The sequence below is a fragment of the Trypanosoma brucei genome (assembly GCF_000002445.2).
Source record: "Trypanosoma brucei brucei TREU927 chromosome 11 chr11_scaffold01 genomic scaffold, whole genome shotgun sequence".
NCBI lineage: Eukaryota > Euglenozoa > Kinetoplastea > Trypanosomatida > Trypanosomatidae > Trypanosoma > Trypanosoma brucei.
Genome location: NT_165288.1, coordinates 222,270 through 249,653, shown reverse-complemented (window position 1 = coordinate 249,653; position 27,384 = coordinate 222,270). Strand labels below are relative to the sequence as shown.

Genomic DNA, 27,384 nt, shown 5'->3' with positions numbered 1-27,384 from the left:
CGAGGAGCAAATCAGGATTGTGAACGACAAAATAAGGGGAAGAGGGGGGAAAAGAATTTCCGTAGTCACCCACTGTTGTAAGGTGTTATGGCACTAACTGCCTCTGCAGATCCGCTAGCTGGGAAGCAATTTATCCCTTGCTGGTTTTGAGACTCCTCCCATCGAACCATCTCTGAAACACGCTGGTTAACGCTTGCACCATACGCCTGCCGCGTCGAGGTAATACACATTTGTTTCAGCGTTAACAGTTTCCACCCACTGTCCAGAATGAACATATCATGACCGTCAAATTGACGAAAAAGACACTGCATAGCTGGAGACCCGTCTTGAATATTATTTTTTACCCTATAGTCATCCCAGTGCTGCATCTCGGAACAGAATGTTCGATCGCCACCCTCACCTAGAACCGGTTTCGTTGCAACGGAAAGAAGCCTTTTGGTGCTACCTCCAGAGCGGCAAACATGCCCTTGAAATAATGGTTCACAAGCGTTTTGAAATGTGTCTGCCATCTTCGGTGTACCATCGTTTATTCCATGGGCCTCCCTGTAGTCATCCCAGTGGAGCATCTCCGTGGATAATGTCTGCACATTACTGTCCTTGATGTTTGACCTCTGTGAACAGTTCATCAGCACATGGTGACTAACTATGCTTTTTCCCATATCGTTATCATCCTCTAGTAGGACACGATCAGTCCAATCCATTAATACAGAGCTAAGAGAAGAGAGGAATAGCTAAAACGAGAGAAAGAATACCACCACTTGTATCATGGTTCGTGATGTATAGTAGAAAGCGGTACAAAGAAAGGAGGACCTCAACCAAACATACACGCTCTCATATATTGAAGTTCTCTCATACAGCTCCCGAGTCGGAAGAGCAGTCTCTGTTAAACCTCTCAAGCGCCGCAACATCGTATGAGGTCTTGTGGAACTCCCCAGCTCGAGAGACGAGAAGTTGGGTTAGTGCCTCGGAGTCATTTAGGCACTCCGAAGCGCTACCCTCATCGGTGCCGTCCAACAACTCCAGAAGGACACTCGTTGCAAGCGCCGGGAGATCAGCCCCGCTGAAGCCCTCGGTGACGCGGGCAAGTTTGTCGAGATCCGCCGTTGTGTTTCCAAGCACAAGCGATAGAACCCTGCGCCGGTCTCCCAGGGGCGGAAGCGGAACATACACGAGATAGTCGAACCTACCGGGACGAAGCAGGGCAGCATCAATCTGATGTGGTGTATTAGTGGCACCGACAAAACATACCCCGTTAGATGAAGAAAACCCGTCCATCTCCGTAAGGAGGGTTGAAAGGAGCCGTGCCTGATCACCGTCGCGGGAATTCATCGCGCGCTTTCCACCAATAGCATCGACCTCATCAAAAAAAACAATGCATGGTGCCTGGCGAGCTGCCCGGTGAAACGCATCACGCAATATCCGTTCAGATTCTCCAACATATGCGCTGATGAGCCCCGCGAAGTCAAGATAAATAAAAGAGAAGCATCCCTCCGAGCACAATGCTTTAACTAAACTCGTTTTAGCGCATCCCGGTGGACCGTACAAAAGTATCCCACGAGGGGGTGTCAGACCAAAACGGGCAAACAGCCCAGGCTCCAGTTGAGGGAGGATCAAAGCGCGGTGTAAGCGATCCTTCACATCGTCGAGACCGCCAATGTCCGACCACCGCAAAACTTTATTGAGAGGGCCACGAGATCGGGGTTGCCGTCGCGCCGCGTCCAGGACTTCGGAGCGGGAAAGGCCAACAAGCGTGTGCGCTTCACTCATATGGTCCATCCTATCGCCCCCGCGAACATGTGCCAGAAGGACAGCCCGCTTGTCGACGTCAGGAAATTCAAACGATATCTTTGCGGCAAAGAGCGAGTTTGCCACTCCAATGATTTCATTCTTAGTGATGCCGACCAACACCAGGGCAGGTTTCTCGCTAGAACCGCTATTCAACAAACTGTCGATGCTTCCTCGCAGCAGCCGCACGGTCAGACCCGCCAACGAACTGTCCGAAGATGGGAAGACCTCATCCATGTCAGGTATACACAGCACAATGAGTCGACTTGCACAATAGTCCCCTCCCTGACCGTAAACAGACGATGGGGACCACCACACCAGCGTTCCGTTTGCGTCAGCTACGCACTTGCGAACAACTGTCAGGGCCTCGCAGCCGGACGAATCATGAAGAGAAACACCTAGCCAACGCCCTGGGGACTGTAGCATGGCTTGCATCACTGTTCTTAGCTCCTGTGCCTGCTCCTCCAATCCAACGAGCACATCGCTTGGCCAAAAATATTTAGCAGACCTCTGATTCAGTTTTACACGGGCTGTTGAACCCACCAACGCCAGGCCACGATACCCTCTCTTCAGCTCAGCGTCTTTTACGCGAAACTGTAATCCTTCTTGTGTCATGACGTCACAATCAACGACTACGTACCGTCCAACTAGCGAGGCAAAAAGTCGTTCCATAAAACCAGGTGTACTTACTCGAGGGCCCTCAAGCAAAACTGTTTTGGCCTCATACGTGCTAAGTGGCGTCAATACTCGAAGAGTGTCACCCCCGCCACCTGGATGGACGGGAACCTCCACAAATCGTCTTTTAGTTTGCTTTGAAGGACCGATGAAGCATACCTCATGAGTCCCCGCAGGTGAGAAATCCTGTGCAGTGACCCTCTCGGCTACCTGACGATTTAATGTTATGCTACAGTCCAGCTCCCACGATGCTAATTCTTCATCTGATGAAACCACGCCACATATTGCCACGAAGTCGTCATTAACTTGCACAAGGGCGACGGGTGATGACGAGCATGGCCAGCGGGAGGGCACCCTAATCATCAGCTTTAAAGGGAGGGAGTCCAATGGTGATGAGGCAACAAGATGTTCCCGCGTACCACAATAGCAAAGGATAAAAATGAGGAAGTGAAAAGGAATGATAGGGGAAGGGGAAGGAAAACAAACATTTAAACACAGCCAAACGTACTTCCTCCGAAGGGTAAAGAAACGTCAACAGTACCACAGCAGGCGTGTAGAGGTCGGACAGTGGGTCCTGGGATTAAACTGGCAGAAAAATGTGAAAGCTGAAATGCGGCCTCAGCAAGGGGAGAAACAAATCATTAAAACTAGCAAAGCAAAGGTAAAAGAGGAGGATAAAATGTAAATAGAAAATGAGGAAGGGTTGCTATTATTTGAGCGAGGGGTGCGCGTCTTTCTGCTGTTACCATAGAACCTGCACCCCGTTGTGTCATATTTCGCTTGTATTTCTCTCCATTACCCCTTTCCTCTTCTCTCTCACTACCTTTCATTTTCCCCCATTCCCCGTGTCCCGCCTTATACACACATGCATATATAAACACCTGTTACGCATGCAATATCAAACGCATTGCCCGCATATGCTTTTCTTTCGCAAAAAGAAAATGAGGAAAAGAAAACAGAAATGCGCAATTTTTAAAATTTCTTTCCTGTCCTTTTCAACGCATTTAGAGCCCCTCTTTCCTTCTTTAATTCCGTGTTGCCCACATGTATTTCCCTCATAGCAGCTGCAACCTTTGTGACTAGAAACGGCCTCCTAACTTCCACACACAAGCACAGACACGTTTTGAGGTTCACTCTCCCAGCCTTTCCGCGAAATGCACCACGTTCGCCCTCTCTTTTTTTGCCTTTTCCCCCTTTTTCTCCCTCTTTCTATAGATATATACTTAAATATACGTAATTATGTTTCAACATTTGCCATTCTGCCGTGCTTGAGTTTTCTTCCATTCGTTTCTCAATTCTGAGGAGGCGAAACGAGGAAAGAAACGATTGGGGACGGGAAAAATATCACCAGTAAATAACAACAATAGCAATGAAACCACTTTTAAAAAGTTAAATTAAAAAAAAAAAGAAGTACATGTGAGAGGGCAGGTAAGCGAAAAATAATAATCGGAATTCAGATTAGTAAAACGCGAAAAAAAGAGGGTCAAAAACATTATTGTGAGTCCAACACACAAACCTGAGAGCGATGCACCGTTGATTTGCTTTGTTTTCTCTGTATGTGTGTTTACATTCTATGCCACGCGGCGCGTTTATCATAATACTCAACACCCGCATAAAAATAACAACAAATAACGCTAGGAGAGCAAAAGAGAAGAGGAAATCAAACACATGAAGCGGGAGAAAGCAAAGAGGGGAAATAACAACAAGCACTGTGGCGCAGCAGTTGATCGCCAAAAATATGACAAAAAACAGAGTGGACCAGGATGAAGAGAAAAGCAGCTCTTTTCGGCTGCCGTATCTTCGTTAATAGTGCTTGATCGTCTCCCCCGCACTCCCTTATTCGTTCCTTCACCATCAAGAAAAGGGGAGAAGCCATAGTTTCAACAAAGGGGAAGAAAGAAACGCAATATTACGACCGGCGATGACCGCAACAGGACCAAACAGAAAAAATTGAATGAACGAGTTAAGTGTGTAAACAAACCCATTATGCACATATACAAGTGAGTTCATGCATGGATCTCATGTGATTAGTTGCTTTCCCCCGAGTGCATACAAATGGGTTCGTGCACTTGTTCTGTATGTATCTCATATCTATGGTCTGGATGTTTATGGAAAGAAGGCTTTGCTTTTTGTATGGAAATTCTATTTGTTTAAATGTTAGTACCCCTTGTCGCTTGCCACATCGCCCAATGTGCCCCCATGACGTCCAAAGAGGCATTCGCAGGCGACTGTACCGTTCGCGTTAATAACTGCATCATCAGACTGGGAATCCTGAATCGGATTGCGTGCCATCTGCAGGCGGATGTTGCAGCCAAGAACGTTTGCTCGGCCGAGACGTAGAGCAGCCGCCACACCGTCGGCGGTGGCCATCTCCACGAAGGCAAAAAGGGTTGTGTAACCCTTCCCGCGGCAAACGCGAACTTTGTTTACACCTCCACATGAAGTTAGAAGGTCCATAAAAGTGCGCTGAGGCATTGAAGCGGGAAGGTGAGAAACGTACACAGTTCGCATTTTCAAACCTGGAAATGATGACGCAGCTCTGTCTGCCGTTGGCAGCGGCGCGTTAGCAGTCGGTTTGGGCGAAATGAACTCCGTGCTTTGATGGAAACGGCGAATGTGCCCCCGCAGAGCGGACCGCAGAGGCTCCTCAGTTTGTAGAGACAACTGGCCGACCAGAGCCCAGAAAGAAGCCTTTGACATAGCAAACGGCAACGACGCACAAGCATGCGCCACAGCACACACATTGTCAATCTGCCCAATGGACTTCACGCCACGCTGGAGAATGCCAGAGGCAATTTGGAAGGGGTCGCCGGTCAGAAAACCGGAACAGAAGAGTTCCCCAAGAAGCACACCACAGTTCGCCTTAGTATCTGTGTGATCCTCCTCGAAAATGTGAAGAAGCAGATTCCGAACGAGGGCCTCCCGAAACTCCTCAACTAAGAAGGAATTCGCCTTGAGTTGGCTTAAAGTTTCTGAAACACGAGCAAACAACGAGCGAGGCGCGCGCTTCACCTCTTCAACCAGTTCCATTGCGCAGTAACTTGGCTGTCTGTGTCCCTCAATAACCTGCACAATGCACTTGATAGGACAATCCGAGTACAAGAGCGGAACGATGCTTTCTTGACCTGAGGAAACAGCGCTCCTCGCGAGAACAACTTCGTCCATCGACGCAGGACGTACGCAAAGAGCTTGCGCCTGGCGACAAGGAATGAATGTATTCATCTTCTCCACAGCGAGCTCCGCCATGAAGTGGTTGTCAAAGCCGACGTACCCAACCACCGCGTTGTCCCATATAACGAAGGCCTCATCACCGCCATAAGGGTAAAACATTTGCCGCAACGTCTTGCTCGATGTGCTCGGGTCCAGACGTGTCACCCGAATCCAGTGCTTCGAATCGAAGTCCATCAGTGCCCCGTCGTCATACATGAAAGAAGCGTCAAGTGTACGATTAATTGTCGAGATATCATGTCCCGCTGTCACCTCTGCAGTGGACGCAGAGCTGATAGGCGACACGGGACGATCTGTCAAAAAGTTCACGCTCATCATCGACTGAAACAGTTGGCCTTCCTGCATTATTACTTTTTTTATTATTATTTTCTTTTACAACCTTGCTAATTGTTTTGTTATTAAATTCTTTTATTATTGGCAGTCAGTCTAACGCTGTCCCTTTTTGCCGTTTCTTTCTGCTTCTCTCCTTTAACTCTATTGTTTTTTTTTTGTTTTTCTCCCTGGTATTGCTATCACACTTACCCTGTGCTGGAATTGTGCAAAGAGTAGGTAAACGAAGAAGCAGATAGGGGGAGCGTATGGTTGTGATTACGAATGTGCACTCACACACAACCCTTGTTGCTGCCCACGCGACGAATGTGCCTAGAACAATTGGCAAACTCCTTTCTTTCCCCTCTCAATCCGCTCCTTGTTCGCAATTCTCCATGTTGCTTCCCCTTTCTGTCTGATGCACCCCCACCCCCTCTTGGTTTCGTTTCGACTTGAGGAAATAAACGCGTAATGTACACACAACAACACAATACGTAAGGGAATGGAGACTGACCACGCCCCAAGCCCCACCCCCCAACAAGCACACACGCACATAAGGCGGCTACGGAGTGAATCACGCTTCAACGTTACCGCCCTCCCAGTGCCAGCGCAACTAATTCCCTCCGCCTCTCATCCGGCATCTGCTCCGAAGCGAGACTCACATCCCCTCTTCCCACCGGGGACATTGCGAGTGGGAGAACTTGTCGCTTGTCGCTCTCCAGTATGTGATAACGCCGCTCCTCAAAACGCTTGTAGTTCCACCGAGGCAGCATTGTGGAACGAACACTCCCAATTACTCGCTCAGGTGTGAGACTGAGCTGGCACTTCTCGGCGGATACTGCCACCTCTTTCCTGCGGCCCTCTTCCTCAGTCAAAGGCTTGGCTACCAGTGAGAGCGATAATGAACCTATTGTCCGGGGCTTCAAGTGCAGCTGCTCAGGAATCGACATTGGCTCATTTACCCAATTCTCCTTTATGCGTTGTACCTTTGGTTCCAGCACATTGTACAACAACTCAGCCGGAAGACTCTCCAATACGTGACAGCACAACACGTGAAGAATAAGAGCGTCTGAAGGAGGGAAGAGCGCATTATTATGCGTACGATCAGTTGCTTTCGTCCGTGCGGCGAACCAACTCATCTCCCCAACAATGGCACACAACATCTGGCCGCACTGATTCGGAGTCAATGACCAGTCACGCATCTTACCCACCGGTTTCTCGCCCACCAGTGCTTTCATTAGTAGTCGATCAAACAGTCCGTGCAACGCCTCCTCACTCAACACAGAAGACGTTAATGCGGCATAAGTCTCCGAATCAATGCCCGGGAAAAGGCGAAGTGTGCGAGCGCGCACTTCGTGCCGTAGTGAACTTTCTCCATACAAGGCAAGCCGGTCAAAGTCTGGTGTCGTGTTCCAAGTTTGTGTTTCCTTCACGTGAAAAAGGAGACTGTGAAGCAGCACATTGTGGCGCCGAAGGAAACTAAGTGCCGTATGAAGTCGGCCCAACCGGCGCGTGGTTTTGGCGCACGTGAATTCTTCAACAAGTCGGCACGGATTCGCAATTGTTGCATAGATTTGTTTGATGGGCAACGGCTCGGTAGGTGACGTTAGGCGCCCCTTCAGTAGCTCAAAAATACGCATGTCAAACGACTTCCTGTGAGACTCCCAATCTTCAACGCACTTACCGGTGAGTGCACACATCGGCGCTGCCGTACGGAGTACCACAGCCCGTCTCATGCGGAACCGATAAAACAAGCGATCCTTCAAATTCAAGGGGGAAAAAAAAGTTGAATACCACACTCACCTCACACCAGCAAAGCAACATCAAAAGAAAAATTCCAATAACACATCTACACAACTCCGAGTTACAACTCCCCATTCATTAGGACATTGCCACTCATGCAGTTAGCACGTGAAGAGTGAAGGTATTGGGCGTTACTGTTGCTCACCGAATCAGGCGATAGTTAACAAAATGAAAGGGGGAAATAAACTCCGCGTCACCGTCACAAACAACTAGTACTCAACAGTCTCACAGAGATGAAAACAAGAGGAGACAAGAAAGTGTAAACAACCGTCAACACCAAGCAAAAACGAAATACAACAGCCTGGTCACCACCTGTACAAAAAAAAAAAAAGAGGTTAGACAATAGAAATACAGTACACCTATACATGGTACCTACAAACGCTCATACAAACACACGTTCCTCATACCAAACCAACCACCAACGCACACTAAATATAGAAATGAAGTAACAAAGGAGTGAAGGAATGAACGAACATAACGGTGGCAAAATGATGGAAAGGCAGTGGTTTGGAACGCAACACAGATGTTACGAGGCACAATATCACGTTTCCACTGCCTCCATCTCTCCTTTTTTTTTATTCGCCCTCCACCTTCGTGGTCACCACAGGTGATCAGCTACTACACCTCGAGCAGTGAGTAAAAATATATGCATATATATATATAGATAGATAGATATAGGCATATAAAGGTAAATATGGAGTAACAAAACGCATGGTGGATTCAATGAATTGCTCCGCTTTGACAGCAAACAAAGGAAAATACGTCCAAGAAAAAACGTAAAAGAAAAAGTTAAAGCCTTCCTCGATATGCGTCAACGCAGAATAGAGGAAGACAGCAAAAATGACATGTTTCTCGATAACATCACACGTAAGGTGGCAAAAACCAACAGACAATCAGTGAAGGGAGGCAAAAGAACTGAAAGGTACAATACAGATCAAAGTAGAAGAGGTACTGAAGAAATACGTTATAACCGCCTACTACACCACGGTGCCAGTCGATCCTACACCTCCTCTGCTTCTTCAACAATTGCCTTCGCGTCAAATATATTTGGATTCAGCTGACTTGTATCAACAGGAGGCGTTACCCGCCTCAATAAAACGGCGCTTCGGAACCGGTAGATAAGGGGCCGCAATCGTACGGTGAAGTCCACTCCACACGTAGCAACATCCATAGAAGTTAGTTGAGTTGCCTCCGCCACCAGACGGCGCAGCGTGCCCTGTGGAATACCGGGATCCTGAGCGCTAAGTGCGTTTACTACATCTTGAAGCTTTACGGTATCTGCGTCGAGGGCAACTGAGCGAATTGCCTCAACCACCCGCAGAGTGAACTCCTCCACCTCTCTGAGCAGCTGCTTCTTCAGTAAGTACAGAAAGCGAGAGTCTTTCCTAAAGAGAAAATCAACGGAGATCATTCCATTCGCATCGCTGTTACGCCAGAGGTAAAGGCGCAATTCTAGCATGTTCAAATACGTCTTTTCTTGTAATTTGTTCCGGAGTTTATCATAAAGTACTGAGCAGCGGACGAAACGGTGAGCACTCATAGACTCACGGCATAGCTCCTCGAAATACGCTATATCTTTCGTCCACGCATGAACAACGTCTTCAGGTACACACTCTCGAAATATTAAGAGAAATGCACGACAATCGGGATCATAAATGTTGTGCTCGCAGACGTGAACTATGTTCACACCTAATTCCTGCGCACCTGACTCAGATCCAGTTGTTTTTTGCAACCAACACATAAAGTGATGTTTTATCGACGAATCAAACGAATTCCGCCGGAACCCCCACCAACTGTTCAACATATCTATGGTGTCCTCCCTCTTCAGGTACCGATTTCGAACGGGGAGGGTAGCTTTTAAAAACCCAAATGGATGATCCTCTGACGCACCAGGGGGTATCAGCACATCAAGTCGGTCTAACTCAGCACCCGTCATCTGCTCCTCCCGTAACCATGCAGCAATCAACCTACTGTAGGTGGCATCACCCTCTACAAGTCGTCGGTCATTCTCCAGAGCTCCTGGATCTGCGGAGAACCTTCTTGCGCGGGAGGTGCTTGCAGGCCGACCACCCCCACCACTACCGCAGGCAGAAGCGCAACGGCTCGCAAGTGCGTCAGCCAACTGCTGCTTTAACTGCTCCCGCTCGAGGAGTAATTCGTCAATGCGCTCATTAATGAGAGCAAAGTAAGCGTTATCCCGATTCCTTCTTTCCTCCTCCTCAGATGCCTTCTGTCTCGCATTCTCTTCAGATTCTTCAAGCTTCTTCTTCGCTTCCTGCTCGCATTCTTGATCAAGTTTCTTCTTAGCTCGCACGTCTTTACCCTTGAAAATCGTATCCGGCCCACCAGTGCATAGTGTTTTCTCCAAAAGTGCGGTGTATCTGCTCTCCACATCCTTCAGTTCTTCCCTCACCATATCCACTTGAACCTTCAAGCGACCTATTTCCCTCTCATTTGCCGTGCGCGCCGCAAGGAGCTGAGAGTTACGAGCGGCCTCCTCAATCATGGACTTTGTTAACAATTTGGATGTATCCGTAGCCTCCCGGGTTTCTTCCTTCGCCTTCTTCAGTTGGGCTCGTAGCGTTTCGTTAGACTCTTCATACGAAGTAATTTGGTCGCGCAGGGAATGAACTATCCCTTCAGTTGCCTGAAGTTGAGCATAGTGATTGCTAACAATCGACTTAAAGGCCTCCCGCTGTTTTAACATCTCCATCGCGTGCACACTACGGTCACTGCTTGTCTCCAACTCAACAGCTCGGAGGCGCTTAACCTCACTAAGGAGCTCCTGGAATGCCGCCTCGTACTCGTCGCGGATGAGAGATAGCACCTCTCTATATTCTGAGAAGTGTTCCAGGAAGACCGAAAAGGCCTCCCTCACTATGTGCAAGGTGTCCACATGCGTGCAATCGCGGTTCCCGGTGGAATAAATCTTATATTCACGGCGCACAAAAGCTTCCAACTGTGCCGCAAGGGGGGCCTTTGATATTGCAACTGGACCTAGCGCTTTGGATGGGACAAGGGCACGAGGAAATACGGGAGCCTCCGCAAGTGCAGGTAACCTAGAAGTGGATGGGACCCTTAACCTAGGGCTCACCTTAACTAATGAATGGGGCGATACCCAGGGCTTCGTGGCCGAATGAAATCCCTGGTCGCCGATGCATCTGGACCTACGCGCGGGAGTCTTAAATCCGAGAGTACCGACCTCAGCCTCCTTGTGAGGCATTCCTACTACTGAGACGACGCCACTGTCTAATGCTTGGGGACAAGTAATCCAGCACACACCACGTTACGTGTGCGTCTGTGTGATTCCTCCGCAAATTGAGACAATGAAACAAATACAAACGCGAAGAGAACAATAAGCAATGAAAGTGACACCAACATGGTAAAGGCAATGGCGCATACGACACAACAACAAAAAATACGAAACCATAGCGGACGTTACGGCAAAACACGAAAGAAAACTAGAATTCCACCACGCACACGTAGCAAAGGCTACAGAAAGCACTATGCATCCGAACGGGCATCCCATCATCCGGCCAGTGCCCTACCATACGCTGGGGGCGAACTTTTTTCGCTTCATCTTGATGTAGTCTTTTGAAATCTTCTGGACTCCAAAACCCACCACACGCGGTGTCTTCGGACTCTTGTGACGATTGTTCCCCACAGAGGGTCCGCTCCACGTCTTAAATTGCGGCGGAACAAACCGCTCCACCTCCGCCGCACTTGTTGTGACAGGTTTCACCTTCACAGCGTATTTACCCTTGAACAACTCACCGCCAAGGAATCGACAAGGTTCATTCATTTTCATGACTTCTTTCTGCGGCACACGGACGGCGCGCACCGCATCCCACAGCTGAGGTGCATCATCCGCGAGTGCCGGATACTTTTCAAACAGTCTTCGAAACCCTACCACCAACTGCCGATCGCAATGACGGGCGAAGCTCCCCCGAGACCGTAGTGACAAAAGTTTAGCTGTGAGTGTCCTCACGAGTTCCCTTCGGGCCGATTGAATGTCCCAGTCATTGGCATTGTAATCCAGTACGTCCACGACTCGCATGTGGACTTGGTGTAAACTCACCATCATCTTCAACAGTGAATCAGCCGTCACTTTTAGGGGCTTGATCAGCTGACAAAGTGCTAAAACAACATCACCAGTTGCAACTCCCACGGCAGCAAGTGACCCCAGCAACCTTTCCGCATCCTGAACGGAGGCTTCATAATCCTCCCGCGCCACCGAGATGAGGCGGGACTCCAACTCGCCGCACAAAACATCCATCATATTTGGCTGACTTGAAAATAAAGTGGGAGAGTCACTGGAGACGTCATCCATTTGCTCTTCAGACGCGCCCCCCGAGTGCAAAGCAGCCTCGGCAATGCTAAAAAACTTCCGATCCCATTCCTTCACAGCTTCGTACACGTCAACGACACTACCTAATGTCATGTGCGGGGCGCATTCAGTGCACCGCCCGAGGGCAATAGCTACAAGCTGGGGATCATGAACTAACCCATGCTGACACATAATGCGAAAAGCAGTTGCCGTACGGACAGCAAAACCCTGCATCAGGCTCGCGTGTCCCTGACACAAACTGGTCGGTGGTTCAGCTTTGAAAACCTTCCATAAGCAACCAAGCATGAGCGGCTCATGACGAATCCCATGACGCGAGAATATATCTAGCACCGCCACCGTGTGAAGGAGGTCAAGCTGCGGTATCACCTCAATTGTCTCCACAGCCAAGGACGCCAGCTCGGGCGACTGAATCTTTGGGCAAAAAACCCTACTGAGTACGGCAGTGTGAGAACCCAAGGGTACACTAAGTTCATTCCCCAAGCACCTCAACAGGCGCCCTGTACGCATGCCGTGAGCCTCCCACACACTTCAAAAAAAAATAGTGGATGTGCACAACAGCTAGCCAGAACGGTAAATAAGAGAGAAAGAGAAGAATCCTCACAACGAATAAAAAAAGGCAGTAGAGGATCGCACTCGAGTGACACTGTTTCAAGAGGGAAAAGGGGGGACGCAATAAATGACAAAGAAATTGCGATATTGCTAGCTTATATGCAAGCGCGACCAGAACCGAGCGATACACACTAGACAACACTTGTCACACACGGAAAGGAACGAATTTAAAAAAACATGCTACAAACGATCGTGCTACGTCACTCTCCCACATCACGTCACTTTGATTGCTTCTGGCAACAGCGGATTTTGTTGAGCGAGTAAAACGAGCGACTGCCACTGTGGGTGACATGAGAAAGGTGGCCACTCACTAAGACACATGATGCAGTTGAGTGCTTGCCTCTTCAAGAGTTGCTTCTTGGAGGCGTCTTGAGCAGTGCGCTCAATGTCCACCCCTAGCGCCATCTTGAGCTTTTCGTACAAAACCATCACCTGAGAACCGTCGCAGGGTGATGACGGGCAAAGTCGTAGAAACCGCACAATGAGGTCCATTGCCTTAGTGTTTATGTCTCCGTCTGTCTCTCCCCCTCCTCTCGGTCCGCAAGCATGAACAAGACATCGGCCAAGTTCCTCATAGCGGCCACAGTATTCCAGGATACTTTCCTTTCCCCGGTCTTCCGCATCACGGAGCAGCATTGAAACGCACTCAAACGCCAACTTCCGCATCTCTTTTCCCCTGTCCTCCCTGTGAGTACAACTTCCAAGGTTGATGGCGAGCACGAGAGTGGGGTCCTCTAACAACTCTTCAAGGACGCATGGGTACACCACATCTCGAACATACGAACCAATAAGAAGATGTGGTTTCACCGAGAGGAGCGTGGCGAAAAGTTGAAGTGCGGCAAATCGAACCCTTAAATCTGCCTTGCGACTGAGACAACGCAAAGCCCTCTCAATAGCGCTCACCAACCTGGGGCATTCATCGGTATTTTTGACACTCGAGAGCAAATAACGCTGCACAGTTATGCACACAGCCTTCTTGGAGTCCAACTCATCGCTCAAATGAGTTGCCGTTATGTCAATCAGATAATCACGGACAAACGGAGCAAAACTTCCCAAAACGGTGGCAGCAGTCTCCGTATCATCCTCGAGCAGATTTTCCATAAGCTTTTCTACGACGCCCTTGCAGAAGAACGGATCACTAAAGGGAGATAATTCTGCCCCAGCTACCGTGGTGAGTGCAGCCTCATGGATCGCCCTCCAAAATAAAGCTGCACCGCCTGTGTTTCTCGTTGCTGATTCTACAACCCGCTCCATGAGAGAACGATTTTGTGCATTCGAGACAGCACGACCCACAGCCAGAGGCACAACAGAACCTAAGTTCTCGGCACCGGTGGACGAAAGAAATCTAAAAAGCCGTGCCTCCCACATATCGGGCAGCGGTACGGACATTCCTATGGTACCCACACAAATGCAGAGAAGCGAATCGTCCCCAGACATGAGTGAACCAACCCTCTCGAGTATGCCTTCGTCTACCGATGCTACACCTCTTAGTATCTCACTACTCGTTTCACGAAACTTCGACCGGGAAACGTACCGAAGTGTTTGTTCAACCAAGTCAGAACGCTGCGCGGGCTCCAGCATCTGGTGCAGCGAGCGGATCAGCACCGCGGTGCCTCTCACAAGCAGCAAGGGGTGATGACCAGCGCATTTTGGTGCGGACGATAATATCTCCCAAACGGTTGGAAGCAGTTGGTCCACTATTCGTCCACCTAAATTGGAGAACCTCCTACAAATCTTCTCCAACATCTCGAGCGTTGCTTGAACCAACAAACGATCACCACTTTTTAGAGAGTTTGACCGCGCAAACTCGAACATATCCTCCAACGTTTCCGCGGTAAGTTGGCCGCTGTTATCAAGAGCGTTGCACACAATGGACACAATGTGTTGCTGCACCGCACGGTCTTGCCTTCCGATACTATTACTCAGTCGTTCCAGCTCCTGGGGTTGGAGCTGAGCCGCCGGCACGGAAGCCGTCAAATCCTTCAGCAAACGAATGGCAACTTGCCTTCCCTCCGATAGCACCACTAAACGCCCTCCGCAACGCCGAAAGTAGTCCACAGACAGTGATGCCGCAAACGTAGACATACAGTGCCTGGTTGCCTCAACAGCGGAGGAAATCAGTTCACCACCGAAATTGGCGTTCAGCGCGAGTGATATGTAAAGCTCCATGCACCTTTCACAGTAAGCAGCGCCCGCAAGTCCGGAGGTATGCGCCATGGCCTTCACCGAGCAAACAACAATTTGACCAATCCCACCGCACACATACGCATCTACCGCCGCGTAAACTGTATCCAGGAGCTTGGTAACCAACTTAATATTTGGTTGGCCATGAGAGGTACCCTCCAACATGCGCACAGCGAGCGCGGTAAGCTCAACGACCGCATATTCCTTACCAGTCAGGTGGGCCTTTAACAACTTATCCACAATGTCATGTGCGCGGCACACCTCCGTCGTGAAAACGCTCCAGTGGAAATAGAAAAGGTTCTGGAGCGCTTTGGCAGCCGCAACAACTACCTTCGGCTCTCGGGTGTTCAGAGCACCTAACAAAGGGTCGATTGCACCCTGCAGAAACAGCAACAGCGATGTACAAACAGATGCACCCCTCGAACTCTGGATGACGGTGTCAACGAAATGAATAGCGGCAAGTTGAACCTCCTCCACACGGTCCCCAATTAAGGATAAGACCTCACAACCTAGCTGATGTGTTAATTCCGTGGAAAAGGGAGACAGTTCAATCAATAACGCAAGTAATCGAGCTGCCCACATCCGCAGTCTCCACGACATGTCCGTATCGTCCTCCGTGAAATACAACCCGGATGCATCCGACGAATCGCAACCATCAAGGCCCCCCATGTTGTCGCAGTAATTGGGATCAAACCTGGCAATCTCTAGTGCTTGGACAAAAAGAGCACAATGGATGGTAGCCAGTTCCTTGGAATACTGACAAACCATCAAGTGCATCAGCCGCACTGTAGCGTCACACACTTCGTAATCATCGTCATCGAATGCATCCGCATCCGCGCTTTCGTGACTTAAACGTGCACTGAGTCCGTCGGTGAGGAATTTCATAGTTTCGAGTGCACCCGTCTTCGCACGTGATGGGCAACCCTTAACCAAACCTTCGTACAACTGTAAATAAGGCATGACGACCGCACCACGGTGATTTCCCTCCCGTAACCCGCGGACTCCAACTTCAAAAACGGCATCGAACAGATCCTCCGAAAGAAACGGAGATGCTAACGATAGGAAACTAATAGCACGTCTACGCAACTGGCCCGTGTGATGGACATCGGCCAAAGCGTTTTTGGTCAAAACACAACCAACATCACATATGAATACCCTACCAAACGGATATATGAGGACCCCAATGCAGTCGTATATCCCCTCCCTAACAACTCCCTCCACTCCCTTCTCCAACGCAGATGACAGTGCGTCGGCGATCTTCCGTGCAACAGGCACCAGACGCTGCCAACTCTCGACGTCTGCTCGGGCCTTTGAAGACATGCACTCGCAAGCCAGTTTGAGGGCACGAGCGGCGCTGTCGTGCAGCTCCGAATACCCTTTCTCGCCGAAACGCGCCCTTTGTGAAGTGGAACTTGTGCAGAGGAGCGATACTAAACGTTCCTGGTCCTTCTCACCGGACAAAAGGAGTAGCTGTGGGACAAGTCTTATTGCATTGCATCGAACTTCCCTACAAGGTTCGCTCTGTGCAAAGCACGTCGTAACATACTCTACTATTTTACTTAACGTTACGCTGTCGGGTTTAAAAACGGTCGACTTCAACGCCTGTTGGAGGTCAAACAATGCCATTACCCTGACATCCCTCTCCACATCATTCATCCTAGTGCGAAAGGCCGCCAGATCGAACACCTCCATTCCCTCCTACTGTCACATAAACACAACACGAGCCGTGAATTAGAGAGAGATCGGTCGAGGTGGAAAAGAAAATGAAAGGGTGCAATGAGTTATTGCTTTTTGTGTGTGTGGTTGAGTACATTATGATGATGTTGTTATCTGTCTCCCTCGGAAACTGACCCCTCAAAGAGTCTTGCGGATAGCACATGACGAAAGCGACTTCAAGGAATCTCCTCCCCCACCGCCTCATTTTCCCACGCATGCTCAGCTTCAAAAACGAAAATAAACCCCCATAGTGTTAAAAGATAAAATGATATATATATGCGAATGTGCCATTGACCTCCCTCATGTCTATTAGAGAGCCCGGTCCCGGTACCGTTTTACTCATGCAGCCGCACGCACCAACTCTTCTCCCCTTCCCTAGTCGGAAGGAAGACACCGTTTTTTTAAAGTAGTAAAAACAAACAAAATCAAGAAGCATACCTTTGTAAGAAACCCAAAAGAAAAATCGATTGCATTAAATATTTAAACGTTTTTTTTTTTTTCGGAGGGGAAGGTGAGCGAAGGGACACAAATAACAATGGAAAGGAAAGGAGTCGCATACGGTGCCAGCAAGCGCTGACTTAAGGATGCCACCACCCTTCACACTTTCATCTTTACTCCACACTTTTGGTACCCATCCGTAGCTTCGGGTTGGCTGAGGGGGAGCGACAAAAGGGAAATATATAACAACCGGCGATGCTGCCCCTATGGAAATCTACCACATTTGCTTCGAGAACAAACATAAAATATTAAAGAGAAAACAAACTAGTTAACAACTGTAGATAATAGAAGGAAGGGGGAAAAAATAGAGAAATCAACAAATAAAGAAAAAAAACTCCCTTACAATACCCTTCGACACAAACAAAAAAACACCCCATCATCGGTCCAATCCCTTACACCACCAAACAGTGCTTTCGTATGCAGCAGTGACACATTATGTCCCGCGCAAATGCAAAATAAATAGAAATGATGTGGTGCCAACGGAGTCACATTGAAGAGGGAGCACATATCCATGCTCAAAGAAAGAAAGGAACCTGCGTAGGTTCATATTACGATCTTGCGAGCACGAACAAACTGTGCAGTCGAAACATAAGCACTTCCAAGACACATTCTGTAATTGCTCAGATGTTGTGCCATAACTCACGACGCAGAGAACCAAATAGCTGGTTGCGCTCAGGTCCCGGACTACACTTTGCTTTTCTGCATTGCCACTTTCAACCTCTGCGAAACCGCGTCGATAAACTCGTCGGTATTTAAGTAGTCCGCACGAACAACATTCTTCTCACCCTTTATACAAATGGCGAGGTCCTCCGTCATGGCGCCCGCTTCAATAGTGGCGATGATGACATCCTCAAGTCGCTGGGTAAACTCCAGGAGCGTGTTGTTGTTGTCCACGCGAGCCCGGTGTGCAAGGGCGCGAGTCCATGCAAATATGGAAGCCACGGGGTTCGTGCTCGTTTCTTTACCCTTTTGATAGTCCCGATAATGCCGCGTGACGGTGCCATGAGCAGCCTCAACCTCAACTGTTTTTCCGTCCGGCGTCATGAGAATGGAAGTCATCATCCCGAGGGACCCGAATCCTTGAGCCAAACTGTCCGACTGGACATCGCCATCGTAGTTCTTGCAGGCCCACACGTATCCGCCTTCACTCCTCATACAGTGAGCAACCATATCATCAATTAGGCGGTGTTCGTAGAAAATGCCACAAGTTTTGAACTTAGTTTCGTACAAGGCCTTGTACATCTCCGCGAAAATGTCCTTGAAACGCCCATCGTAATGCTTCAGTATGGTGTTCTTCGTGGAAAGATACAGAGGCCACTTCCTGGCGAGGGCAAACTCAAAGCAGCTCCTGGCAAAATCCCGTATGCTGTCATCGGTGTTGTACATTCCCATCATAACACCTCCTGATTTGTAATCAAACACCTTGTAAACCTTCGGTTCCCCGCCGTTGGCGGGTATGAAACGCATCTCAAATGTTCCCGGCTCCTTAACAACGGCATCTGTGGCGCTGTATTGATCACCGAACGCGTGTCTCCCGATAACGACAGGCTTTTTCCATGTTGTGACGAGTCGGGGAACATTACTGCATATAATGGGCTCGCGAAAGACTGTGCCACCCAAAATGGTTCGGATTGTCCCGTTGGGACTCCTCCACATTTTCTTGAGGTTGAACTCCTTTACTCGCGCTTCATCGGGTGTAATGGTTGCGCATTTTACTCCAACTCCATGTTTTTTGATAGCATATGCCGCCTCAACTGTCACACGATCCTCCGTCTTATCCCTATTCTCCATACTCAAGTCGTAGTACTCGATAGGGACATTAACAAACGGAAAGATGAGAGTTTCTTTGATCTTCTTCCAAATCACGCGGGTCATCTCATCGCCGTCCAGCTCCACAAGAACACCGGTAGCACTAATCTTGTTCATATTATCCTTTTTTGTTGTTGAAATCTCGTGTCCGAATGTTCAAAACCACGCTTAATAACTCGTCCCAAACAACCTTGCAGAATCCCTTTTTCCCCCGTAAAAACTAAAATGAAATTGATTGCAAAAAACAAAAAAACAATGGTTCTTCTACGTTACGAAGTGCATACCGCAAAGAAGTGGAAAAAAGTTGGAGCAGAGGGCAAGTATGAGTGGCGGAGAGATCAAGGACAGAAAAAAAAATATGGTGCAAACAGTCCTCTCTTTCAGGAAAAGACACACTGAAATGCATGGACGCACACTTTCCACAACCACCACTACCACAGAACATAAACAGGCACACATGCCCGTAGCTTATGATTATAGTTATGATGATCATCGTGATTAATGTTGGTACAAATAAAGAAATTTCTGGTGGTGGCACGTAATATATCCTTATATAACGCACCTCACCATACGAAAAGTAAGAAGGACCGTACATCACTACAGGTATATGGATGTATACATATATACATATATACACGTATGGTAGGGCCTCGAACGGTACAAGTCGTGTTCAAAAAGAAAAAAGTATTGTTGTGGTACAAATAATACACGTCGCATAAAAAAAAAAAAAGGTCGTCCCTCGACAGCCATTTTTCTTTCGGATTCTAAGAATGTCGCTCGGAGCTTACAAAAACAAGTAGACACTTAAAAAAGAAGAAAACAAACATAAAATGGGAAAGTTAGCCTCATCCGCTTCGAGCACTCCTTCACCGACAGAAACAAATGGGCTTGTGAGAAACATGATCAAGCAACAAACAAAAAGATTGGAGGGGTCGACGATCTACTCTCTTGAAAGCTCACGCAAACGCTGCATCAGCTGAGTGGCCAGGGCATTATCCTGAAGACCGTGATGCGCAAATTGACAATACCTTGCCAATACCACACTGTTGGTTGGCTCTAGTGCAATGGTAGCCTCATATAGCTTGTGTGTAGTGGTAAGTAACCACTGAAGACGTTTGTTCGTCAGCGTTGTTTCAGACTGCTGTTCCCTCACCCACTCCTCATGAAAAGCCGTACAAAGGAGACGGTGCACTGTCGGGTTGTTGGGGCTAAGCTGTCGTGCTCTTTCCAATACCCTCACCGCATCTTCGAACCGCCCCCCAAGGTCAATATAGATACTCCCCAACCCCGTCAGTACGGCCACGGAATGCGGTTGCAGTTTCAGGCAACTGAGATAACAGTCTGTCACCTTCCGGGCAAGCTGCTCCTTCGCCTCAGGATTCTTCTTCATGTCCAACGCGCTACCATACACGTTGGATAAGAATGAACAGTACAAGGAAGTTGCGCGGGAGTCGGCAGGATTCAGCCGCAGGGCTTCTTCAAAGGAAACTACTGGAACACTTGGTGACGGCATGCTCGTTGCCACATAATTACCATAGAGTGTAAGCGACTGGGCGTGCTGTATAGCGCACGTTACAAGGGCGCTCCGCTCCACCTGGAAACGCACTAAACTTTCCCCACAAACAACCTGTCGGTGCTCACTTCTCTGACGCTCCCCTCCGTTCAAAAATGCTAGATAGTGAGCGTAGCATTCAGTGATGCGCAGATCGGTGTGTGACAAAGCAAAAGCCTTAGCATAGTACTTGCGAGCGAGAACTACAGCATTGTAATCACCGCAGAACTTCGCATAGTTTACCAGAATGGTTGCACCTTGAGGGAATCGCTTTAGTGCCACTTTATAACATGAGTTGATAAACCTCCCCTCATGAAACAGTTTCGTTTGCGCTATGTAACAAGCAAGACTCACCGTCTCTTGATCATTCGATATCGTAACACCACGAAGCAGCCGCTGCTTAAAATCCTCCGGAAGAGGGCCCGCAAATGGGTTTGGTTGCGATTTGGCAGTGACTGCAACGACCGCATCAGACTCTGTTCCTAACGCAAAGAGCATATGTTTTAAGCAAAGAAGGCGCTCCTCATGCAAAAGTTCATCCCAACAAACCACACCCAACCATGCTAGTTTCCCATATAACCCCTGAAGTACAGCATTAGTGGTTGTTGCTGCTACAAGGCGCTCAATACACGCACGACCCTCCGCATAGTTTGCCGTCAGAACAAAGAAGGAAGCAGCCGCATTCGACACGTTCTCATCGGTTGGGCACGTTGCTACGGCTTCCTCATACAGTTTCTTGGCCAACTCGGTATCCTTGTGCACAACAACGGTGGCGTAGTTTGCGAGCATAACGGCAAGTTCGCGGGAATATTCCTTACATTTCACGTCAGTCAGCCGTGCGTAGTCTACTGCAAGCCGATACAGCTCCTCCGCACCTGATTCATAGCCACGACGCTGACAAAAGAAACCAGCACGACTAAGAGCCATAAGAGTCTTCAGTTCGTCATCGCGATTTGTACACAGCTTCGTCTTGTTAACGGTGTGACTAGCTAATATAACGTTAGCCGACTTCTTGAATGTTGCAATAATGGAATTCTCGTAATCCACTGGCGCTAGCTCACTGGAAGTCGGTGTATTTTCATCGACCATATCGCCCTGACCAGAGGATTGGGAACACTGCACGTTAGAAAGTCCCGCCTCAAAGTCCTCGTCCTTCGATTGGTAGCAAACTGCGATAAAATTGTACGCCGACTGAAGCAGTGTATCCGGTTCCACTGCATCTTGGGGGAGTGATAGAATGCGAGTGTAAAGCTCGATAGCTCTGGGAACGTTATCGTTGGAGTGTAATTCGGCAAGATGCAACAGTGCTGCAGCACATGGTGTCCCCACACCTTGCTCCACACGCACGCGGTGCTCTAAAACCTCCTTAGCAATCTTAACGTTTCCGACACGCACACAGCAGTCGGCATACTTCTCAAGCATCCAGCACAAGGTTTCTGGATCTATTTCCTCCTCCGCCAGTGTTTTGCCTTCCTGTGAAACTTGGAATGGGCAGCGAACCGCCACCCCGCACCGTCGGATGCTTTGGCAGTAATGCACACAAGCACGCCGGTAATCCCCTACACGGGTTTGAAAACAGTGTGCCAGACGACCTTCCACTTCCGACTGCGTCAAATACATTCCCATCCCCATACATGCCAGCTGCATCTTCTCACCACTTATTTCCGTAAGGCGAATTGTGTCCATGGCATCAAGGTAGATGCGTATAGCTGCATCAAGGAGCGAGGCGCTGGAAAGTGCGTCCGCGTACTTCATACAAATCCACGCGGAGTGTTCTTGCATTCCACATTCCGTCATCAGTGACTTTGCCTCCTCAAAGAACCCTAGCGACTTCCCCACCTCATCATTTTCTGCATAACAAACAGCTGTGTCGACTAGGGCTAACACAGCACGGCGAGCGCGCAGCCCCTTCTCCATATTTGTACGCACCAGTGGGTAGCTGCTGTGACTCGGTCCGCTCTCGCCCTGATCAGAGTTGGGGCCGTTTAGCTCCACGCGTGCTCTGTCGCACGCCATCTCAGCTGCAGCTTGCAAGTACGGTAGACCCTGCGTGACGTCTAGCACCTCAAAACACAACAGAAGACCAATATCATGCAGTACTTGGATCTCCAAATCTGGGTTGTGAGCACCAAGCAACATACGAAGCGCCGAGGTGTACAGCGTCAGGCTTGCGTCTTTCTCTCCTCGCCTTCGCTGCAAACGAGCCATAGTCATTGCGACACGGGCTTTCTCCGCTTTGTCAACACACGCATCCGCCTGTTTTTGGCCCTGCCCCAAAGCACGAAGGACCACCTCTTCATCCTCTAGAAACCGATCGTAGTCTTCATTGATATAACTTCGGCTAAGAGGCATATACATCTCGGATCCAGAAACGAGTTGCCGCAGTGACGATTCCACAGGAAAGTCCCGCATCACCGCAAGACACGACTCGTATTCACACAGTGCAGCGAAGTACTGACCCTCACACGCCGCAGCATTAGCCAGAAGGACACGGAGGTGTAGAACAGCGGTATCAGCCTCGAAGAAGGAAATTATTTCAATAGCTTTCCGGAGAACCTCAACTGCCTTCCCAGTGTTCTGATCTACCAAGCACTGCACACCATAGTTTGCCAACACCCGGGCGTAGAAACCCCAGTGCTGCGCGGCTGAGCTCCTGTAGAGTGCAGCACTGGATCTTATTAATTCTTCATACAACTCAGCGGATGGGGTACTTATGCATGTGTTGAGCAACACCTGCAACCGGTCATCTGTATTAAGCGGAGCCCCCTCCAAGTCCTCGCAGCACCGAATTCCCTGCGGTGGTAACGTTGACGAGAGATCAGCTATTTTAATAAGCACTGCGGAAGTACTACGCCGCGCCAACTTTTCGCCCGAGCGTCGGAGTCTCTTTTCAGTTGATGAAAGGCACGCTTGTTGACGGTGTGAAGGCGCATTCGAATCTCTGCCGTGCCATGAGGTGCTAGCGAGCGTTGACGTGCATCGGGACGAGTGGCAGGGAACCGCAGCACCACATGAGACACCACAAACCCAGGGAAGAAATGATCTGAGTTTCTTCATATTGCCCGTTCCCGGTGAAGTTGTTACACCCTCTGAGGTTTGAACAACTTCCAATAATAAAAATAATAATGATAATAATAAAGTACACTGTAGCAGCGAACGGATAATAAATCAAACAAAACAAAAATATTTTTCCTCTTTAATCTGTTTTCTTCACTTAACACACTAACTGCTCTTCTTTCCCTCCTTCTCTCCTTTTCGTTTCTTCACCTTTTGTTAATTATTTTCTCCCTCCTTGGTGGATGAGTGTATGCACTCAATCTAACCTAAGCACTTTGCCCTTCAGTGCTTGTACAAATTCTTGTTAGTCCTATTTTTTGGTTGCTCGTTGCGGTTCAAAAACCGATAGCTGCCGAGCGCACAAAGGAGCTGTATAACGACGTCCATATGGCGTGACGCAGAAGGTGCAGGTGACACAAAATACACAAGTAAAAAAAAAAAAGAAAATAATAGAGAAGAGCGCAAATACAAGGGGTACATAAGGTTGAAAGGAGTACATAGCACACTAGCATCAGTTTCTTTAGGGGTTAAGGTGAGTTTGCCCTCATACATTTTTTTTTGTTTCGTTTCATCCCTAGCATTTTTCCCCTTGTGGTATTCCCCGCAGTATGACTCCCACTTAATTACTTTGTCCCCTCCCATCTTTCACTTATTTATGACAATTCTCTATCTTCTGTTTCTTTCTTCTTCTTTTTCTTTAACCATAAGAAATTGTCATTTATTTCTTCTTTTCTCCAGCAAACCGTCCTCAAAGAATATGACGATCCATATGTTTTCTTCTTTCCTTTTTCATTTGGAAGCCAGACATTTTCTTTTGCTTATTCATTTCTTTTTTTTTTATTTGCTCCTCTGCTTTTAATAATCTCCTTTGTCCCTTTTACTGCTTGCTTTTCCCCTTTTCAACTTGCACTTCTTGAGGGAAAAAAAAAATTAGTCGGTGTTCGTCTGTGCGTGTATCAGTACGGGGAGGGGAGGGAAGCAGTGGGATCGGAGCGTAATTTCATGTTGCATGTGCACGCCTCTACGTGCTCTTCTTATAGTTGGCCGCACGAGTCAATCTTGACGGGCTTGCTTGTGCTTCCCCCTTGCGAGCCGACAGCTTCCATTGCCTTGACGACGTCCATGCCTTCAAGCACCTGACCGAAGACGACGTGTTTGCCGTCAAGCCACTGAGTGGGAGCCGTGCAAATGAAGAACTGGGAACCGTTCGTGTTGGGGCCAGCGTTGGCCATGGAAAGCGTGCCAGCGCCGAAGTGTTTACCCGCCTTTCCGGCGAAGCTTTCATCGGGGAACTTTTCACCATAGATGGACTTGCCGCCTGTGCCATTGTGGCGAGTGAAGTCACCACCTTGGCACATGAATTGCGGAATGATGCGATGAAAGCCGCTGCCGGCGTACCCGAAGCCCTTCTCACCAGTGCATAACGCACGGAAGTTCTCCGCCGTCTTTGGTACGGCGTCAGCGAAGAGCTCAAAGGTGATGCGGCCGGCTGCCTGACCTGCAATGCTCACATCAAAGTACACCTTGGGATTGGTGGGTACAGTTGCGTGGTGGGGCCTGTATGACATCTTATGCGAAATAGTATAGGTATAGGTGGTTTCAACGACAACTTCCGTAAATATGAAACACAAGAAGAAGTGCGCAGGCGCAGCGAAGGAAGGAAAGCAATAAAGAAAAAAAAAGGGGGTAAAGAAGAGTTGAGTGACGGCAAGGTAAGTAAAAGAGCAGTGGCGTAGTGCAAAGAGGTGCAGACATACGGGTGACACATGCTAGCTGCACGCGCAGTAGAGCACAATACAGGGGAAAAAAGAAGTCCCCCATACGTGTAGCTTGGCATAAAACAAAGTAACACCGGTCAGTCGAAAAAAAAAAAACGTAACGTCCAAAAGAGAAACGGGGGAAGTACGTAAACAAGAAAGGTGGAAACGTACCAACCTTGCTTGGGATCACAATCCCCTAATGTCGTGACCGCAATTCAGTTCAACAGCGCACTCGCCACCAGGAACACAATTGCACCAAATTTCCACCGGTTACCTCCACATCCAACTAAATTAGCAACGATCCTGGTGCAGCCGCTCCTCCACGAGTTGACGCCCATCGACAACAAAGGATGCAGAAGAAAAATACGACACGCGACGCATATGGGTTCCTGTCACACGGACACACCCGACGGAGGACCCGAAGTACGAAGAGAAAATATCATATCAGTAAGCCTTGTTATTCGCCACACCCCGTAACCTTTATCAATAGCAGTACTCCACATCCCTCTGCAAGACCTCACCAACTTAGAGTTACAACCCGCATATATGGTTGCGAAACACTACCAAAAGAACATTGTGGGACGGGTGAATAGTAGTGCCGATTGAAATGTGATCCCATCGACGTGCGACAAGAGAAAAAATGGAAATGACTGCAGTATTTGAAAAACAAGGAGTTGAACCAAATGGGTTAGTGCTGTCGCGGCCCACTCCTTCTGCTCGCAACTAATACAAGAAAGAAAAAAAAAAGATGCACGCTGCTTGGCATCAAACTCACGTGCAACCAATAAATAAACGTCAGCTACCCCAGCTCCCTCCCTTCCTTCTCACTTCACGCTGCCTCCAGAAACCCCCCTCATTGAGTGATTCGTTCCTGGGGCCTATTATCGGACGTGTCCTCCGTTCCCTTTATTTGCTTCAGCTCAACAGAAACCGGTGTGTCAAGCTCCACGACGGCGACTTTGTAGTCGTCCATCATCTTGATCTCACCCACTTCGTTCTTGTATCGGCGACCACGTCGATTCCGCACCTCTACGCGAACAACGTTGTCTATACCGTAAATGTTTTTGAGGTAGTTGACAAGTTCTACCTTGGACATGCTGCACGGAATCTGAAAAACAGGCCGCTTTGTTTCGTTGTTTAGGACACTATCAAGCAACAAACGGACCTCCGCATCCGGAAAATACCTCTCAAAAAAGAAAGGGAAAAACTCTTGCGAGTGCCTCAACCCAGTCGGCGGCGGTGGCTTGTTGGGCCAACCCCATTCATCAGCCTTCTTCCTTACGTAGCCTAACTTGCATGCAATCGGGTTCCAAATGCGGCTCCGACCAAAGTAATCATTCACCGGTGGATCTGGGAAAGGCCGTGGATCAGGTCGTGTGTGCTGGTATTCCCATGTCCTCCAACCCTTGTGGATTCGACCCATGCGCCGACGCCACAAATTAATTCCGTCGTCCACCAACGGACGATAAAAGCGACCACGGGTTGACACAGTTAGAGCAAAATGCCCCTTCCCCCCTCCCGTAATCAAGCACGTGGTGGCACCGCCCCTACTGCTATTGGCATATGAGTGAAACCTCCTCAGACTAACCACCATCTACCCCCTACAAAGCCACACACTTAACAATTCCTTCCCCTTCTTTCCCTCGTGGTTGGCCTATAGGGTTACCAACTCCTCACAGCGAACTTCCTTCCTTCCTTCCTTCGCTCCTTGAACCTGCAGACCACAAAGACTAAAACAAAAAAAATTCAAAGGGTGCTGAGTTACAATAACAATGGAAAGCAAATACAGGAAACTTACCCAATTGACGCTAACCTTCGCACACCACTTCCTGTCTCTCTTTGTTTTGTAAAATAATCCTGCAAAAAACATGCCCATCCCTTCACTTTTCTGGCGCTGTCTGCAACAGGGCCCAAAAGAAAAGCTACTTCAACATACAATGTGCAATCCCCTCCCCCCAAACTCCATTACCGCAGAACCATGTAGCCGGTCGCCTCGTGAAAACAGTTCCCCAACATACCCGTTTGTCGTTGGTTACGGTTGCGTTAGGGCG

At 48.7% G+C, this 27,384-nt stretch overlaps 11 protein-coding genes across 11 annotated transcripts, besides 4 other annotated features; all 11 read right to left on the bottom strand.

The window, feature by feature from the left end:
* Window positions 1-65: 65 nt before the first annotated feature.
* Window positions 66-701, bottom strand: Tb11.03.0150 (hypothetical protein, conserved; the record flags this gene model as incomplete). The annotated part of the gene is made up of 1 exon (XM_823097.1): window positions 66-701. One exon carries the CDS (start codon window positions 699-701, stop codon window positions 66-68), a length of 636 nt encoding a protein of 211 aa, XP_828190.1.
* Window positions 702-849: 148 nt separating this feature from the next.
* Tb11.03.0160 (ATPase, putative) lies at window positions 850-2,823 on the bottom strand (the record flags this gene model as incomplete). The annotated part of the gene is made up of 1 exon (XM_823096.1): window positions 850-2,823. The coding sequence occupies one exon, from the start codon at window positions 2,821-2,823 to the stop codon at window positions 850-852; it is 1,974 nt and encodes a 657-aa protein (XP_828189.1).
* Window positions 2,824-3,839: 1,016 nt separating this feature from the next.
* Window positions 3,840-3,867: a sequence feature (AT_rich).
* A 750-nt stretch (window positions 3,868-4,617) lies between these two features.
* Tb11.03.0170 (uncharacterized protein) lies at window positions 4,618-6,033 on the bottom strand (the record flags this gene model as incomplete). Its single annotated transcript, XM_823095.1, has 1 exon — window positions 4,618-6,033. One exon carries the CDS (start codon window positions 6,031-6,033, stop codon window positions 4,618-4,620), a length of 1,416 nt encoding a protein of 471 aa, XP_828188.1.
* A 551-nt stretch (window positions 6,034-6,584) lies between these two features.
* Window positions 6,585-7,733, bottom strand: Tb11.03.0180 (RNA editing complex protein MP44; the record flags this gene model as incomplete). Its single annotated transcript, XM_823094.1, has 1 exon — window positions 6,585-7,733. One exon carries the CDS (start codon window positions 7,731-7,733, stop codon window positions 6,585-6,587), a length of 1,149 nt encoding a protein of 382 aa, XP_828187.1.
* Window positions 7,734-8,442: 709 nt separating this feature from the next.
* Window positions 8,443-8,496: a microsatellite.
* A 304-nt stretch (window positions 8,497-8,800) lies between these two features.
* On the bottom strand, window positions 8,801-11,023 carry Tb11.03.0190 (hypothetical protein, conserved; the record flags this gene model as incomplete). Its single annotated transcript, XM_823093.1, has 1 exon — window positions 8,801-11,023. The coding sequence occupies one exon, from the start codon at window positions 11,021-11,023 to the stop codon at window positions 8,801-8,803; it is 2,223 nt and encodes a 740-aa protein (XP_828186.1).
* Window positions 11,024-11,344: 321 nt separating this feature from the next.
* On the bottom strand, window positions 11,345-12,655 carry Tb11.03.0200 (hypothetical protein, conserved; the record flags this gene model as incomplete). The annotated part of the gene is made up of 1 exon (XM_823092.1): window positions 11,345-12,655. The coding sequence occupies one exon, from the start codon at window positions 12,653-12,655 to the stop codon at window positions 11,345-11,347; it is 1,311 nt and encodes a 436-aa protein (XP_828185.1).
* A 315-nt stretch (window positions 12,656-12,970) lies between these two features.
* On the bottom strand, window positions 12,971-16,633 carry Tb11.03.0210 (hypothetical protein, conserved; the record flags this gene model as incomplete). Its single annotated transcript, XM_823091.1, has 1 exon — window positions 12,971-16,633. One exon carries the CDS (start codon window positions 16,631-16,633, stop codon window positions 12,971-12,973), a length of 3,663 nt encoding a protein of 1,220 aa, XP_828184.1.
* Window positions 16,634-17,839: 1,206 nt separating this feature from the next.
* Window positions 17,840-19,081, bottom strand: Tb11.03.0230 (isocitrate dehydrogenase, putative; the record flags this gene model as incomplete). The annotated part of the gene is made up of 1 exon (XM_823090.1): window positions 17,840-19,081. One exon carries the CDS (start codon window positions 19,079-19,081, stop codon window positions 17,840-17,842), a length of 1,242 nt encoding a protein of 413 aa, XP_828183.1.
* Window positions 19,082-19,904: 823 nt separating this feature from the next.
* On the bottom strand, window positions 19,905-23,573 carry Tb11.03.0240 (hypothetical protein, conserved; the record flags this gene model as incomplete). The annotated part of the gene is made up of 1 exon (XM_823089.1): window positions 19,905-23,573. One exon carries the CDS (start codon window positions 23,571-23,573, stop codon window positions 19,905-19,907), a length of 3,669 nt encoding a protein of 1,222 aa, XP_828182.1.
* Window positions 23,574-23,625: 52 nt separating this feature from the next.
* Window positions 23,626-23,654: a microsatellite.
* Window positions 23,655-24,607: 953 nt separating this feature from the next.
* On the bottom strand, window positions 24,608-25,141 carry Tb11.03.0250 (cyclophilin A; the record flags this gene model as incomplete). The annotated part of the gene is made up of 1 exon (XM_823088.1): window positions 24,608-25,141. One exon carries the CDS (start codon window positions 25,139-25,141, stop codon window positions 24,608-24,610), a length of 534 nt encoding a protein of 177 aa, XP_828181.1.
* Window positions 25,142-26,186: 1,045 nt separating this feature from the next.
* On the bottom strand, window positions 26,187-26,927 carry Tb11.03.0260 (hypothetical protein, conserved; the record flags this gene model as incomplete). Its single annotated transcript, XM_823087.1, has 1 exon — window positions 26,187-26,927. The coding sequence occupies one exon, from the start codon at window positions 26,925-26,927 to the stop codon at window positions 26,187-26,189; it is 741 nt and encodes a 246-aa protein (XP_828180.1).
* An 89-nt stretch (window positions 26,928-27,016) lies between these two features.
* Window positions 27,017-27,043: a microsatellite.
* Between the last annotated feature and the right edge of the window lie 341 nt (window positions 27,044-27,384).